This window comes from Marmota marmota, unplaced genomic scaffold (genome assembly GCF_001458135.2).
Source record: "Marmota marmota marmota unplaced genomic scaffold, marMar, whole genome shotgun sequence".
NCBI classification, from domain to species: Eukaryota; Metazoa; Chordata; class Mammalia; order Rodentia; family Sciuridae; genus Marmota; species Marmota marmota.
Genome location: NW_025999853.1, coordinates 27,879,158 through 27,894,587, shown reverse-complemented (window position 1 = coordinate 27,894,587; position 15,430 = coordinate 27,879,158). Strand labels below are relative to the sequence as shown.

The 15,430-nt window shown below is 34.1% G+C and overlaps 1 protein-coding gene across 3 annotated transcripts in view; it reads left to right on the top strand.

Moving 5' to 3' along the window:
* The window catches only part of Acss3 (acyl-CoA synthetase short chain family member 3), a 162,590-nt gene that overhangs the window by 49,946 nt on the left and 97,214 nt on the right, over positions 1 to 15,430 (top strand). For all 3 annotated transcript variants that reach the window (XM_048804582.1, XM_015482962.2, XM_048804586.1), the window contains exons 4-5: positions 4,062 to 4,196; positions 7,706 to 7,846. In XM_048804582.1, coding sequence (XP_048660539.1) covers positions 4,062 to 4,196; positions 7,706 to 7,846 — 276 coding nt within the window. The remainder of the gene's footprint in view (positions 1 to 4,061; positions 4,197 to 7,705; positions 7,847 to 15,430) is intronic.

Genomic DNA, 15,430 nt, shown 5'->3' with positions numbered 1-15,430 from the left:
CCAAAAAAAAAAAAAAAAAAGAAAGAAAGAAAAGAAAAAAAGAAAAGAAAATATTTTTATTTGACATTTATCTGTTAATTTTACATTCTTTTTTGAGCCAGTTCTGTGTGCTTTGTGCTTTAAGAAATGTAAAATATAAAATAAGGTATATGCCTTTCAAGTTATCTTGTCATATACTACGGTATATAAGACATATAAGAAAAATAATTATTAATTTATTTATTCAACATTTATTTATTGGGCTCCCTTCATGTGCTTGGTACTGACCTTGGAAAAGTATAAAAAATAATAGTTATCAAATATGTGGGCACATAATTATTTTTAAAAATCCATATACTTCTAGGAATGGAGTGATAACCCAATGATTAAGGACAGAGAGGGCTAGGGTCACGTTTGAATGGGATGCTAAGAGAAAAATTTTCATAATTTGTAAAATATTCTTAAGATATTGTATTTAAAACAGCACAGTGTCTAAGATGTAGCATTCATTTAAATATTATTATTATTCTATGAGTTTAGAATGGTCAGTGAACATTTCCCTGTAAGTGACCAGAGAGTGAGTATTTTAGGCACTGCGTAGTACCTGTTCTCTGTTGCAGGCACCCAGCTCTGCTGCTGTAGCACAAAAGCAGCCTCAGGCAGTACATCAATGGGCATATCTGTGTTCTGATAAAGCTTGACAGAAATAGTTTGCAGACCCCCTAATTTTGAGGAAGGGACATTTCTTTTGGTTTTGGTAGCTGAAGAGGGCTCTGTGGAAAAAAAAAAAAAGTGAGATCTGAGTTAGGTCTTGGCTGAGATTCAGGTGGAAGAGAATGATGTAGTAGGATCCAAAAGCCAGGGAAAGAGTATGAATCGAGCATTACTGGCAGGAAAGATCAAAAGTCATTTGGGAGGAAACAAGTAGATTGGCATGACAGAGAAAAGAGAGAAGTGAGCTTGCCAAGGCTGGTTTTGTCTGACCTGTAAATAAACCAGTGGAAGTTAATGAGCAGGCGAGTGTCATGTTTTAAGCAATGTTAAAGAGGAGACAAGCTTTGCAGTATCACAGGAATGAGGAGTGAGGCTGGAGGCCTTAGTGAGACACTCTGGTACATGTTCTGCTTTTGAAGAAATGGGAAATTTTTAAAAAATCAGAACATGTCAGTTGTAAGACTGAGGAAGGAAAGTCCTTGTAGGAGTTAAGAGATGGCTGGCTTTTAGAGTTTCAGACACGAAGACAAGGTATTTTTAGGGAAGTAGCTTGCATTCTAGGTCCTCTGAGTGCTAAGCCTAGAGTGAGGCTTTGTATAGTTTAATTCATCTGCTAAAAGGTAAGGTATTAGAAGTAGAAAGTTGTTTTGTGGACTAAGTACCTGAGTTCTTTTTATTATTATTATTATTATTATTGCCCCCTTAAGTTATTGCTTATGAAAGAAACCTAGAGGGGTTTATCAATCTGTCACTGACCTGTAAGTTCATGGGAAGTTGGTAAGGGCTCTTAGGAAGCTATAGGCTCTAGGTTATTAGCTACAGAAAAGCTAAACACCATTTAGACAAAGATATTGGATATGTTATTTTCTTCTAAGAAACATCCTAATAAGATATGAAGAAATTGAAATATATAAAATATATATAGATATGTGCACATATATAAATATGTACATAAATAAGGACCTACCCAATGCTGTACTGCAGGAGGAGTTTTTATTCATCACAAACAGATGTACAATATTGTTAAGAAGTAGAGGCAATACGTGCATACTCTTATGGGTAAGACTATTAGGTCAAATTTAAGGAGAGATGATGGAGATAGAGATATGCTTATGAAATTTCTAGACAAAACAAATATTTGAAATCTGTGATTTTTATGTCCTGATTTTCAAACAAATTGGCTAAAGAATTTTTTTTTAAATTTTAACAGACAAAGATGAAAAGGATATATTCTAAAATGTCAGTCTAGACCCAATAAAACCTCTAATAAAAGTTGTCAATAAAATGCAAAAGGGATTATTTTTACAGAGTAGTCTAATTTTGACTTTATTAAATTATTCAAGTTCTGATACATTCTATATATGTTCTTAACTTGATATGTAGCAGATTTTAATTTTTTCAGAATCCTAATTTTATGGAATTTTAACTAGAACTATTTTTGTAAGTATTATAGATATTAAAGTGCGAATTATATTCAAATATCTACCTTTAAAAATACAATGAAAGGAAATAAGAGTTCTTTTCTTTTCTTTCTTCCTTTGCTTTTCTTTTAAAAATCATTTTGCTATAGAGGAAAGAGAAAGGTTATTCAATCACAAAGAACTGGCCCCATTTCTGTCTCTACCCCTTGTAACCTGGGGCAAGCTTTGTAACTGCACTGAGCCTTAGTTCCATGAATACTAAATGATATTCAAGAAGCAAAGAGTACTATATATGTATATATTTAGCACAGTATAAACTTTCCATAGATTAAATATATTATAACCAGAAATCATAATTCAAGAGTAAATGTAATACCATGAAATGATTAGCTGTTTCTTGAATCATTTATTATATATCTCCTTTGGTTTGGATTTTTTGGTTAAGAAGCAATACATTTAAAAGAATAAAAATGTTTGTTTCTGCAAATTAATGAAAATTTTCATTTAGTCCTACAATTTTTGTTGAGAGTTTGTGGAATGATAGACCTATACAGGCACAGAAGATAAATGACATCCAGACTTGGCCTTGAACTACTTACTGAGCAGTATTGGAGATTAAAGAATCGTTCATTATAGACAGATGTTTGAGGCATGCCCAGCATGTAACAAAGAAGGGAGATTAACCCTAACTACAGTCCCTACCAGGGACACTTTGGCTATACCTGCATACCTCCTAGATGCCCTTCAATAGAGGAATGGATAAAGAAACTGATATATATAAAATGGAATATTAGCATTAAAAGAGAATAAAATCATGACATTTGCAGGTCAATGGATAGGAATGGAGAATATCATAGTAAGTGAAATAAGCCAATCCTCCAAAAAACAAAGGCCAAATGTTTTCTCTCATAAGTGGATGCTGATCAATAATGGGGGTTGGGGGAGCATAGGAGGAGTGAAGGAACTTTGGATAGCACAAAGAGGAAGGGAGGCGGAATGGGGATAGGAAAGATGGTGGAATGAAATGTATGTTATTACACTAGGTACATGTATGAAGACACAAATAGTGTGATATTTTGTGTACAGGCAGAGAAATGAAACATTGTGCTCTATTTGTGTACTGTGAATTGAAATGCATTATGCTTTCATGTATAACAAATTAGAATAAATAAATTAATGAATTTAAAAAAATAAAAGTGACTAGCAAATTGTCAGGTAAAGGAGAATTTGGAGGGTATCGTATTAATAGGGGCATGTCCAAACTTTGTGGAGCTTGATATTTAAATTACTTGGGAATTCTTTTGTGAAAAATAATATAAAATTACAAATGTAATGTTTTGTGAACACGAATTTGTCTTTAGAATGAGAATAAAAATGGTAAAAAGATTATGGGAGAACCAGATCCTGTCCTCCTGTGGTCTCTAGGCATGTAGAAGAGATTCATATAGAAAGCCTTAGAAGTGCTTTCTGATTACAATTGGGTTGGTGCTTTCCAGGTAGGAAATGCTGAAGCCTCCCTCAAAACCAGCTCTTATGATATTATGTGTGTGTGTGTGTGTGTGTGTGTCCATGAGTGTGCGTGCACACACACACACACACACAACTGAGGGCCCCTAAGGTGTACATTTCAGTGGATCTTAGCACATCCACCTGGCTTAATGAATTCTTTAGAAGATATTTTGTACAGCTTGTTTTTATGAGTCCAAAGTATCACCAAGTGTGTAATTTTCAACAGGTAAGTGAGATTTATGTGAAAAGGATTAGGTCTATAACATTTTTAAAAAGAGTGTATTGGTTTTCAGGTCATTTATTCAACAGAGAACAGAATCATTCAAACATTTCCTTAGAAATGTTAAAACTGCCAGTCTGCACCTGAAATATTGTGATTACTTTAATTGGGATTGTTAAAGCTTTCTTAATTCTTATTCCAGTTCTTTTTAATTTTAGCCCAAGGTGGTTGTTACAGCATCATTTGGCATTGAACCTGGAAGGAAGGTAGAGTACATACCTCTTCTAGAAGAAGCGCTAAGAATAGGTCAACACACACCAGACAAAGTTCTCATTTATAATCGTCCGAATATGGTAATTTGAATATTTCACTTGATTCTTGTTTTGTTACTGTGTTAAGGATGGTTCTAGTTTTGACCATTTTGAAAGAGACACTTCATCCAAAAACTATATATATATATATATATATATATATATATATGTCCTGATATATATCTATATATCTATATATCTCTATATATCTATATATTTATATATATATATATCTCCTGAATGTGGTTGCTATTTCTAGGGAGAAAAGATATAAAAAAGTACTTACTTTTTTTGTGTGTGAAAAGTAGGTTAAAATAAAAAAGTTGAAACAGATAAATACTTGTAATATTCATGGATTAGGTTCTATGTATAGTGCTAGTGTGGCATCATTTCTTGCTTTAAATTTTATAACGTATATACTAATGGACACTAATTGCCTATCATTTGATTTTTAAGATATTCTTTTAGTAGATAAATTAAAAAATATTTCCAATAACTATCAGTTAGATGATACTGCAATTCCTATTTTAAAGGAGAATCAGTGGATCTAGAGACAAGTACCTTGCTTGATTAGTAAGTGCAAGAGTCATGATTTGGACACTGGCTTCATGACCCTGTGCTTCATCCCTCCACGGTGCTGCCTATTGGAGAGGTGTGATTAATTTGTATGCAAAATATTTTTTTTAAATTAAGACAAGCATTTAGGCCAGAAATACCAAATTGGGTTCTTAACAGATTAAAACATTTTTGCAGAGGAGAAATTACAAGGGTGCAAAGAATCATGTACAATTTTATGGAGCTCTTGAGAGGTTATCTACAGAAAGTACTTAAATGACACGATATGAGAACAAAGAGTGTTAGAACTATGTCATTTTGATTATCACCTAGCAATTCCCATTAGTACATTAAATTCATGGGTAAAGTTTTAGTAGTCTGTGGTTCATGAACTGCTGCACTCAATGATTTTAATGTTCTTACTGTCTTGAAGAAAAATTTAAATTTCTTTCAGAGGACCACAAGCATATCTTTAAAAAAGGCTTTGTTGCCATTTAAATTAAGAAATTCAAAGTGAGCAATTAAGAAAGCTTGGGTAAAGGGATGTTCAAGGAATGACAGAAACACACACAAAAGTGTGTTTATGTGATGTAGGGTACTGTTCCCACACATAGAGTATGAATTCACAGAGGGTGAAGACCTTATGATGGGCAGGACTCAATGCTAGCAACTTTCAAATGCTTTTTCTTATTTAATTCTTATAAATCAACAAACTAGATCGTATTACTGGCCCCATTTTAGGAAACTGAAGCAGTTAAAGTCCAGCTAGTAAGTGGTATAGCAAAATTTGAACTCTGGTTTTAATGACTTTGGACCAACAAGATATATGCTATTTATTTTACTCTATAAATGTATCTTTGTGCATATCAATGTTCTCTACTCAAGATTTTTTTTTCTTAAATACAAGTCTCTTTTTTTCCCTCTTAAATAGAGATGTGCTCTCTGTTTACTCCTCCCTGATAACTATCTTTCTTCTCTCTCTCTCTCTCTCTCCCTCTCCCTTTTTCTCTAGACTCTTTCCTCCACTGTGACATGGACGAGGGCTTTGAAGGTCTCTTGTCCTGTATACGAGACCTACGGTTCAGGCAGTAATTAAACCCAGTGGATTAGCTTTGCTTTGAGTTTAGAGAGGAACAGATTATGAGCCTGGGCGGTGTAGCTCATTAACCAGGATTACATTTTTTGCCAGGGAGGTAAAAAACTTGGCACTACTCCTGAACCTCAGGCAAGCATGACAGAATCAAAGGAATATCACATCAGACACCCCTGATGCTCCTCCAGTACCACCTTTTAGGAATTATAACAACTAGGAAAGTCATGTCTGTAAAAGTAAATGCATATATGTAAAAGCTAAATATTGATTTTTCTCTCTCTTCATTTTGTCATGTCTCTTTTACTCACACCTTTTTTTTTTCTTAGTCTTTAGAACAACCATCCGTTTGAGCCCTCATTTCAATAGTGGCCTATAAAAATTATGTATCTATAATTATTTCTGTGATCACTCAATTCACATTTTTCATTTTGTCAGTGTGATGATTTTTATAGATGTGTAATTATGATGTCAAAGGTTTGATAATTTGAAATTAGTTGTTTTTATGTGATGCATGAAAAGAAATGAAAACATGATTTGCTCATAGTTAGCTATTTTTGTTTTTCTAAATGGCACCAGCTAGTGCCAATTAGAGTGGGCCCAGAGAAGCCAAGTGGGACTGAAATATCACCTTCATGAAGGATCAATTCAGATTATTTCTACATGGGTTTATTCATATAGGGATTATATTTGTAATATTATATAGACACATTAATTTGTAAATGTACCTACTTTAACATATAACCACATTTTATAGCCCTGATTAATGTATGAAGAAGCCTGAAAAATAGAAGTGTCTTGTCTTTCTATTCTAAGTCTCTCAGAGTCTTTTGGCTTAACTTAGTAATCACCTTGATGAAGCGAATGATTGTATACATCTCTAGTTGGTGAATCCCTCTAGATTTACCAAGGGATGTATAGCTTGGTTGTGCCTGTGCTATCATGCTTATCAATTACAAACTTCACCTGATATGTGATCTTGAATTCAAGTTAGTGTTTTAGAAAATAACAAGTTACCTAATGGGTCTTAACTCTACTTGGATAGCTCTTCATTACAGTAACTCTTCCATAAACTATTTCCTTGCTCTTTATCTATCTGGCCATTTCATGGCTGCTATTTTTAAAGACAATCTCTTCATTTAAAGGTGTATCTGTTTAACCCTTGAATCTATTATCACAAAGTTTACAACAAAGAGTCTTGTTTCCTAGAACAAAAGAATGAAGGAAAGAAGGAAAGAAGGAAGGAAGGAAAGAAAGAGATTGATTTCTACATCAGTTAATGACCTAGGATAAGGAAAACTTGGATAGTCTTTTAGATATGTCACATACACTCATTAATTTTAATAATTAATTTTTGTTCTTGAAAAAGTAGAATTCTTCACCACTCCAGAAGATCATCTGACATGCTCTCATTTGGAAAGGTGGCCACAATATTCCTCTTAAATTCCCTTGTATAAAGAGAACTTTTAATGGGTTATTTGACATTTCATTGTGAAGACAGAACTTCCAAAGTAAAAGAAATAGGATTCAAAAAATAAGAACTTAGTTTATAAGCTGTTAATGTAGATACATCTTTGGAAACATGAACCTCTGAGTTAATTAAGCTCTGAGTGTTGATGAAAATTAACTGCCTTTGATTCAGTTTCTTAAGGGTATCCCTAGATTTGAATAAAATATATTCATTGTGTCAGTTCATTTGAAGCAAACATTAAACCACTGGGATTTTTTTAATAAACATTAATCTTCACCAAGAACCTTGAGATTTTCTATTCATAAATTAAGTGTGTGGTGCTATATGCCAGTAGAGTTTCAGTCAGATGCTCACACTCCTATAGATTTAGCTACTTTCTATTCCTTTGATTTAATATTCTTTTCATAATGTCTATTTTTATATTTTGCTGTGTAGGAGACAGTTCCTTTGGTATCAGGTCGTGATCTTGACTGGGAGGAAGAAATGGCGAAAGCCCAATCACATGACTGTGTTCCTGTCCTTTCAGAACACCCACTGTATATACTTTACACATCTGGAACAACTGGGTTACCTAAGGTATTCGCTCTCTTAGGGATAACTATCTATAGCAGCAGTTTTCCTTTGTACTGTGAATATCTATAAAAAATGTCCTAGGGGCTGGGGATGTGGCTCAAGCGGTAGCGCGCTCGCCTGGCATGCGTGAGGCCCGGGTTCGATCCTCAGCACCACATATAAACAAAGATGTTGTGTCCGCCGATAACTAAAAAATAAATATTAAAAAAATTCTCTCTCTCTCTCTCTCTCTCTCTCTCTCACTCTCTCTTTAAAAAAAAATGTCCTAGACTCTGCTTTGATGTTTAGACATCATTACTTAATATCTTAAATAAATTTTGTGCTTAACTCTAAATATACAAAAGCATTCATTGTATTTAATGTCAAATGCTTTATCCTTATTTCTTCCAAATCTTCTCAAATGTCAGCAATACACAATGGACTTCGTAATTTACTAAAATTAACATGTATTTAATTGACTATCAATGGGTATTTGTAAAACTTTGTAAAATATATCTTATGTATGTTTGTGTGTATTTATTTTTGTGGTGCTGGGGATCAAACCCAGAGGAAATATATGTTTAAATGAAATATGTTTTATTTATTTATATTGAGAGATTTTATATTATGGAATTTATTTTCGATCTAGAATTCAGTTCTTTGTTATAAATGTGATTTTTTAAAGAATTGGCCTGGACAGTTTAATAAGAGGCAGTTTATCTAGAGTATTGAAATATTTGATTTACAATATGGAAGACACTTGATGTTTCAATATCTGTTTACAATGAAACTTGCTTTCACAAAGTAAAGTTAAAAATATCAATATTTATGAATGTGTCAGCTATCAACCAATACTACTCGCCTTGTATCTTCAAGTAATACTGTTTATTTATACAACTTCATAAAGGCTTCTGCTATTATCTTTCTGATGTATCCTCCTTAGAGGTTTCAATATTTACCAAATCATAGAATTTAGTGGGGAAAGAGACCTTGGCAATCATTCTCATCTCAGAGGATAGAGGTCTCTATTATCATCACATCTCTGTAACTTTAGAGTTCTGAAAACATAATCTCCTAATTATATTAAACTAGTCTAATCTATTAGATTACATTTTAAGAAGGAAATTTAAGATATTCCACACAAACCTTGCTTGTGAAAAGGAAAACATTTGGTAAAGGAATATATTCTCTGTGAGGATAGAGACCATGTTTTATTACATAGTGCTTAACAATTTTTTTTTGTCAAATGCATACATGTGTATGTGTATATTATGCATATGAAGATAATTATCATTTAGGATCAAAATTGTGTGATATTCTTTACGACTCTAGTCATTTGTAAAGTAAATATTTCTCCATATTGCAGTTTTGTTTGCTTGAGCAGACCAAATGATTGAACACAATTTTCCCCCTCTACTTTTTGCATTTTACTATCAGGATGGAGTTCCATCTGAACATTTGGCTATAAAATAAAAGGGGTACAGCAAAGTTTTAATCTAATATAAAGTAATATAAATGTATCAACATGAACGGAAATTCCTGAACCTGAGAATATAGTACAACTTATCAGACTTTAAAAATAACAACAACAACAAAGAACAGAGAAAACAACAACAACAATAACAACACTATAGCTTCTTAAAAGCTTGAAGGAATCTTGGAAAAAAGAAAAAAGAAAAAAAGCCCCCACCTCACACAAAAACCTTTGTGCCACCTCAAGAGTTTAATAAATCACTCTGAGATTCACTGTGACCTGGATTAGAATCTGTATAAGAAGAGCTTGTCAGTATTCAAAGCTGACTCGGCCAGGGTAAAAGAAAAAAGATAAAAGTGGTATAGAGAGCATTACGTGTGGAAGAGTGTTGGTTTCCAATAAGGAAGGATCCTGGCCACCCCAGGTTTTCTGAGTCAAGTTCGTTTCAGGATTCCTTCAGTGATTAAATGAAGGTCCTTTCATGTGTTTTTATCTCCCTCTATCCTTTTCCTCCTAACAGACCATCCTGAAGACTGTTTATTTTTATAAGTTGGAGAAGGCTTTAATTGCTTTGAGATTTCTTTATATATATTGAATTTGGCTCAATTCAATGTACATGTATTAAGTGCTCATTCTGTGCTGGAACAGATAGACCATGAGTAAAACACAGTCCCTTGAATCTAGTAGGGTGCAGATATGCACGCACATAGGTAATGCAAGACAGACTGTGATTCATTTGTTGAAAAGGTAGGAGACTGCACACAGTGGAGGCAATGGGGATTATTGTTTCAGACTGTTTAGGAATTTACTTATGACAGTACACTTTAGGGAAGAATCAGATTTTGTTTGAGATTAAAAATGAGAGAGGGAAGTTCAAGACTTTGAAACTGAGAGAAGGGTGGTTTTGAATATTTACTGAAGTAGAAACAGAGTAGAATGGTTTGGGGTGGGGAAACCAGGAGGTTTTGAATGTATTGAGTATGATGTGTTTTGGGGACATTAATATGGAGATGCCCAGTCAGTATTGAACGTGAGAGTCTGAGGCTGTACATCTGAAGCTTGAGATAAACATTCATGGGACATCGCTGTAATGGGCTGGTATTTAACTTACGGAAATGAGTGGGTTTTGCAAAGTGTAACATTCAGAATAGCAAAATAAGGTCATTATTTCCCAGTGTTCCTGAGACATGCTTTTCTTTCCTGCAGTGAACCTTAGAATTGCAATTGCTTTGATATTATATATTGCCAACAGACCTTTATGTCACTTATTTTAATCCACTTTACACATATTGTTATACGTCTTAGAATGTATTTCACACTTTGATTACACTATGACACTAACCTTAAAATTTGTCGCTGGTAGATCCTTAGGATATATTTAATAATTGCTTACTTGTTTACTCTTCAGACTCCTCTTTATTCATACTATTCTCATTTCAATCAAGATTATTAGTATCTGAAATATTAATGTTGGGATCTCTAGAGTAGAAGTACAGGAAAGATGAACACACCTGTAGGGATATGCATTTAGATATAAATTTCATGACATCATAGTTTCTTTTCATCTTTGATCGTCCTAAGAAATAATAATATTGTGAGCCTGTTACAGTTTGCATCTGGAACGTCCTCCAAAGGCTCATGTGTTTTGGGCTTTGTCCCCGGCTTGTGGTTCTATAGAGGTAATTTCAGAATCATCTCTAAACTGGTAGTAATGTTAGGAAGGGCTGGAAACTTTAGGAGATGGGGTCTTGTTGAAAGAGGTGGGTCACTGGGAGTGTGACTTTGAAGAGTATATTTTGGCCCTGGACCCCTTCTTTCTTCCATACTTCCCAGATGCCAAGAGATGAGCAGCTCTGTTCTACCATGCCCTTTTCATTATGATACTTTGCCTTACTACAGGATAAATGCAATGCAACTGACTACTGTGAACTGAAGTCTCTGAGCCAGAAAAACCCCTTTATTACTTCAGGTTACTTTTCTCAGGTGTTTTGTCACAGTGATGGAAAGCTGACTAATTAACCCAAACTGCATAAAAATATTCTGCTTAAAAATCCTTATTTCTCATAGGCATATAAGGCACACATAAGATAGTCTGTTCTTTGGTTGGAATTTGCATATATATTCAGTTCATATTTGCATTTCTGCGTCTGCCAACTCTGGAGTTGTCAGGAGGCTGTATGACAGGTTAATCTGTTAGCTGCAGCAAATATTCCAGCACCCACAGCTGAGCTACTTTGCATGCATTTTGGTTTTGTTGTGGACTTCTATTCTATTTGGTTTTGGAGTCTATATTCAACATCATTCAAAGCACTGAACAATAAAATAAAAAATCCCTCATCTGGATGGCTCTTCTTTTGGAAGTGGGAGATTTAGTGATGGTCATATTTATCTTCTTCCAGCTTGATATCGTGGAGGGACAGTGATAACAACAACAAAAAGTTCATTGCCAAAGGAAAACATGGGAAAGCAACCAGAAGGATAGGATTCAAAAGGAGGCACGACAGGAAGGTGATAGATAAGGCTTTTTGTACTTTTGTACATTTACATAACTTATGTAACTTTTATTCCTATTTGTTAGCGGACTTATTCATATTCCCCACCCTGGGGGGAACAAGTGAGAAGGAGTAAAATAAAAGCAGTGGATTTAAAAAAAATCTGTGGTACAATTCTTACAGTTAAAATGCTGAACTTGCTACATCTTCCCTCCTTATCTCATAGTTCTTCAGATCAATAAAAAATTATACAGCTGCTACAGCATCTTCCAGGGAGATAGTTTCAGAATCATCCAAAAGCCTGCAGCAAGAGATTTTATATTTGATGAAATACCCCAAATGGAAACATTCCATTTCCTCTTAGATAATTCACTGGGTTCTACTAGTTTCAAAGGATATTTTTCCTGAATAAAGAAAAGTATGTTTTAAAGAATTTTATCATTCACACTTGTTTATTCACTCCCATATTCATTCATTCATTCAGTCAATAAATGTACTAAACGACTGTTGTGTGCCAGATAGTACTGAAGATGCAAAGGCATTATCCTCACAGTGCTGAATGGGGTAAGAGGCACAGCACTGTGTTGCTCTGATGAGGTATGCTGGCCTTGGGAACTGTGGCACAGGGCAGAGAGAAGTGCAGCACAGTCGGGTGGGATAACAGCTTCCCAAGAGAGGTAGTATTTTGCAGTGTCTTTGTATATTTGTGTGAAAAAATGGGAACTAATCAGGTTCAGAGAAGGAGCAGGGAGACTCATTCTACAAAGAGGAAATGCTATGAATAACGCCACTATCAGAATAAGATGATTGATGATGTGTGGAATTTTTTTTTTTTAATTTTGTAGTTGTAGATGGACAGAATGCCTTTATTTTATTTGTTTATTTTTATGTGGTGCTGAGGATCAAACCCAGTGTCCTACGCATGCTAGGCAAGAGCTCTGCCACCGAGCTACAGTCCCAGCCTTGTTGTGTAGAAATTTTTAAGCACATCAGAGCCATTCCATTTTTTTTTCTTAATTCTCTAACTCCAACCATCATTTGGTAATGGATTTCTTTTTCTACTTCCCGTTTCCTTTATTTTTCTTTTCAACTTGTCAGGCTGAATAGAAATACACATAATACTCCAACACATACACACATGCACGTTCATATATATAAACATATAAACATGTATTCATAAGTATAGACATATATACATACACATGAATACATACATGTATATATTTTTTAAAAATATTTAGTTTTAGTTGTAGTTGGACACAACACCTTTATTTCACTTGTTTATTTTTGTATGTGGTGCTGAGGATCGAACCCAGGGTCTCGCATGAGGAAGGCGAACACTCTACTGCTAAGCCACAACCCCAGCCCACACCTATATTTATATATGCAAATAAATATCCATTTGTGTATGCTTATATGTATATATTTATAGAAGCCTTTATTATAGAATAATAGAGGGGTTGAACTTGGAAAGTATGAAGTTTTGTCATGTACTACAAACTTTTATTGCTACAGTATTTTAAGATTTGCCTTCCAGATTTTTATAGATACATTTACACACACACACACACACACATACACACACACACATTCTTAGAATGAAACTCTAAAGCTCATAATCTAACCACACATCTCAGTTTTCCTGCCTCTTCCCACTTAATGTCTACTTTTCCAATTGTGTTTTTCAAGTTGCTCTAACTCAAACTGCACACAACACTTCATATTGACATGTTTTTTGTCTTATTTAATGTTCCCATTTATGACATTTTTGCGGTTTTTCTTCAAAAGCAGCTCATTAAGCTGGAATACTTAAAGGACTCTCTGTGACTACTCTGTGACTAATACTCACCCTTTATTTTGACTTGTAGAAATGAAAATCTTTAAATACCATAAACATTCTAAGTGCTCAAAAAAGAAAAAAATCCCACCTGCTCATTGTCTTTTTTTCCTCACTTCTGAGATAGAATTCATTTTCATGTCTTTATTTGGAGCTTAGAGTGTGATTCCCACCTGGATGTTGTTTAAATTCTCCAGAAGATTTTAAGGATTATGATTGATCCTATAAAAACCTCCAGAAGAGTATATTGGCAGAATATACGGCTTTTCTGAGAATATGTTAGATCACATAATGCTTTTACTTACAAGGTAGATAGAGTATAGGCACGTATAAAAAAGCAGTGACAGATTGAAAAGACTCAATGTAGCAAGCTTGTGAATCAGGGCAAGCACTGGTGTTGAATATGTATTCTTACCTCATGCATGGTATTTCAGAATCATTTTTAAAATGCTGAGTGTAATTTTGCTTACTTAGAATATAACGATTTGACTTTTTAAATAAGACTTATGTGTTTTCAGAAGCTGAAAAGGGTTTCTTTCTCCTTTGTATTGTAATTATCATTACTTGGAACACATGACCACAAACAAGAAACAGAAATGCCTTTTCATCTTATTTTATTCACAAACTAACATACATAATGAAGAATCTCCTTTTAAACATAACCTTTCATATGTTTTACCTTCCAACCTCTCATAAACTGTCTGGAGAATATGAAACTGTGTAGTTCTTTTTTTTCTATATCATATAAATAATCAGAAATTTGAAAACTGTATAATCTTAATATTTTGGGAGGCTTTAGACCAAATTATAGATCTAAAGGTTAGATTAATGAATGGCAAAATGATACCTGACTAAAATATTCATACTCATTTTTCTTAAAAAAAAGTGAGTATTAAAAATCAATGAAAACAGAAGTTATGGTTTTTATCTCTCTTTCAGCTCCATTTTATTGTTTTAAAGGGGATTTTGATGGTGACTGTGGAAAGCCATCCCTGAAATGCGTGAAAACCTTTTTCAGCATTGCATCCAAGGAAGGGGTAGATCTGGCATTGGAAATTTCCCATGGCAGTCCCCCTGGATAGATTGCCCAATGCATATGAACTTCCCTCAGTTTTGCTAGAAGGTCCGGTGCAGCACCAGTGATGGGCATAACCTTTAGGAACTGAGTAGCCTACCTGCCCCTACCTCTAACCTATTTTAGTGAAGAACTTTCTGTAATTTCTAAATAAAGCAAACACAGGCTCCTTTCTTTGTTAGAAGCTGGACCTGTCTGATCAGCTTTGCACATCTCTGTCCCCTCTTTGAAAATACTTGTGTTCTGTGGTTTGTTTGTTTGTTTTTTTTAATATACATGAAGCTGTTTAATACAAGCTTATCCCTTTAAATCACATAATAGATAGAAGTTATATTGAAATTGGAAAGAACTAAATTTTAGTTTGATTCATCAGAGAAGGCTTATTATAGACTCCCCAGTTTGCACTGTTTGGGTGGCATCTTCTTTATGACTCTGGCACTTGGACTTCAACTTTTGAGAAAACTTCATGTACATGTAGAATTATTAACATCTTCCTGGAAATGTCAACCTTTTCCCTTTCTTTTCTTTTTTCTTTCTTTTTTTTTATTGTTGGTTGTTCAAAACATTACATAGTTCTTGATATATCATCTTTCACACTTTGCTTCAAGTGGGTTATGAACTCCCATTTTTAGCCCATATACAGATTGCAGAATCACATCAATTACACATCCATTGATTTACATATTGCCATACTAGTGACTGTCGTGTTCTGCTACCTTTCCTATCCTCT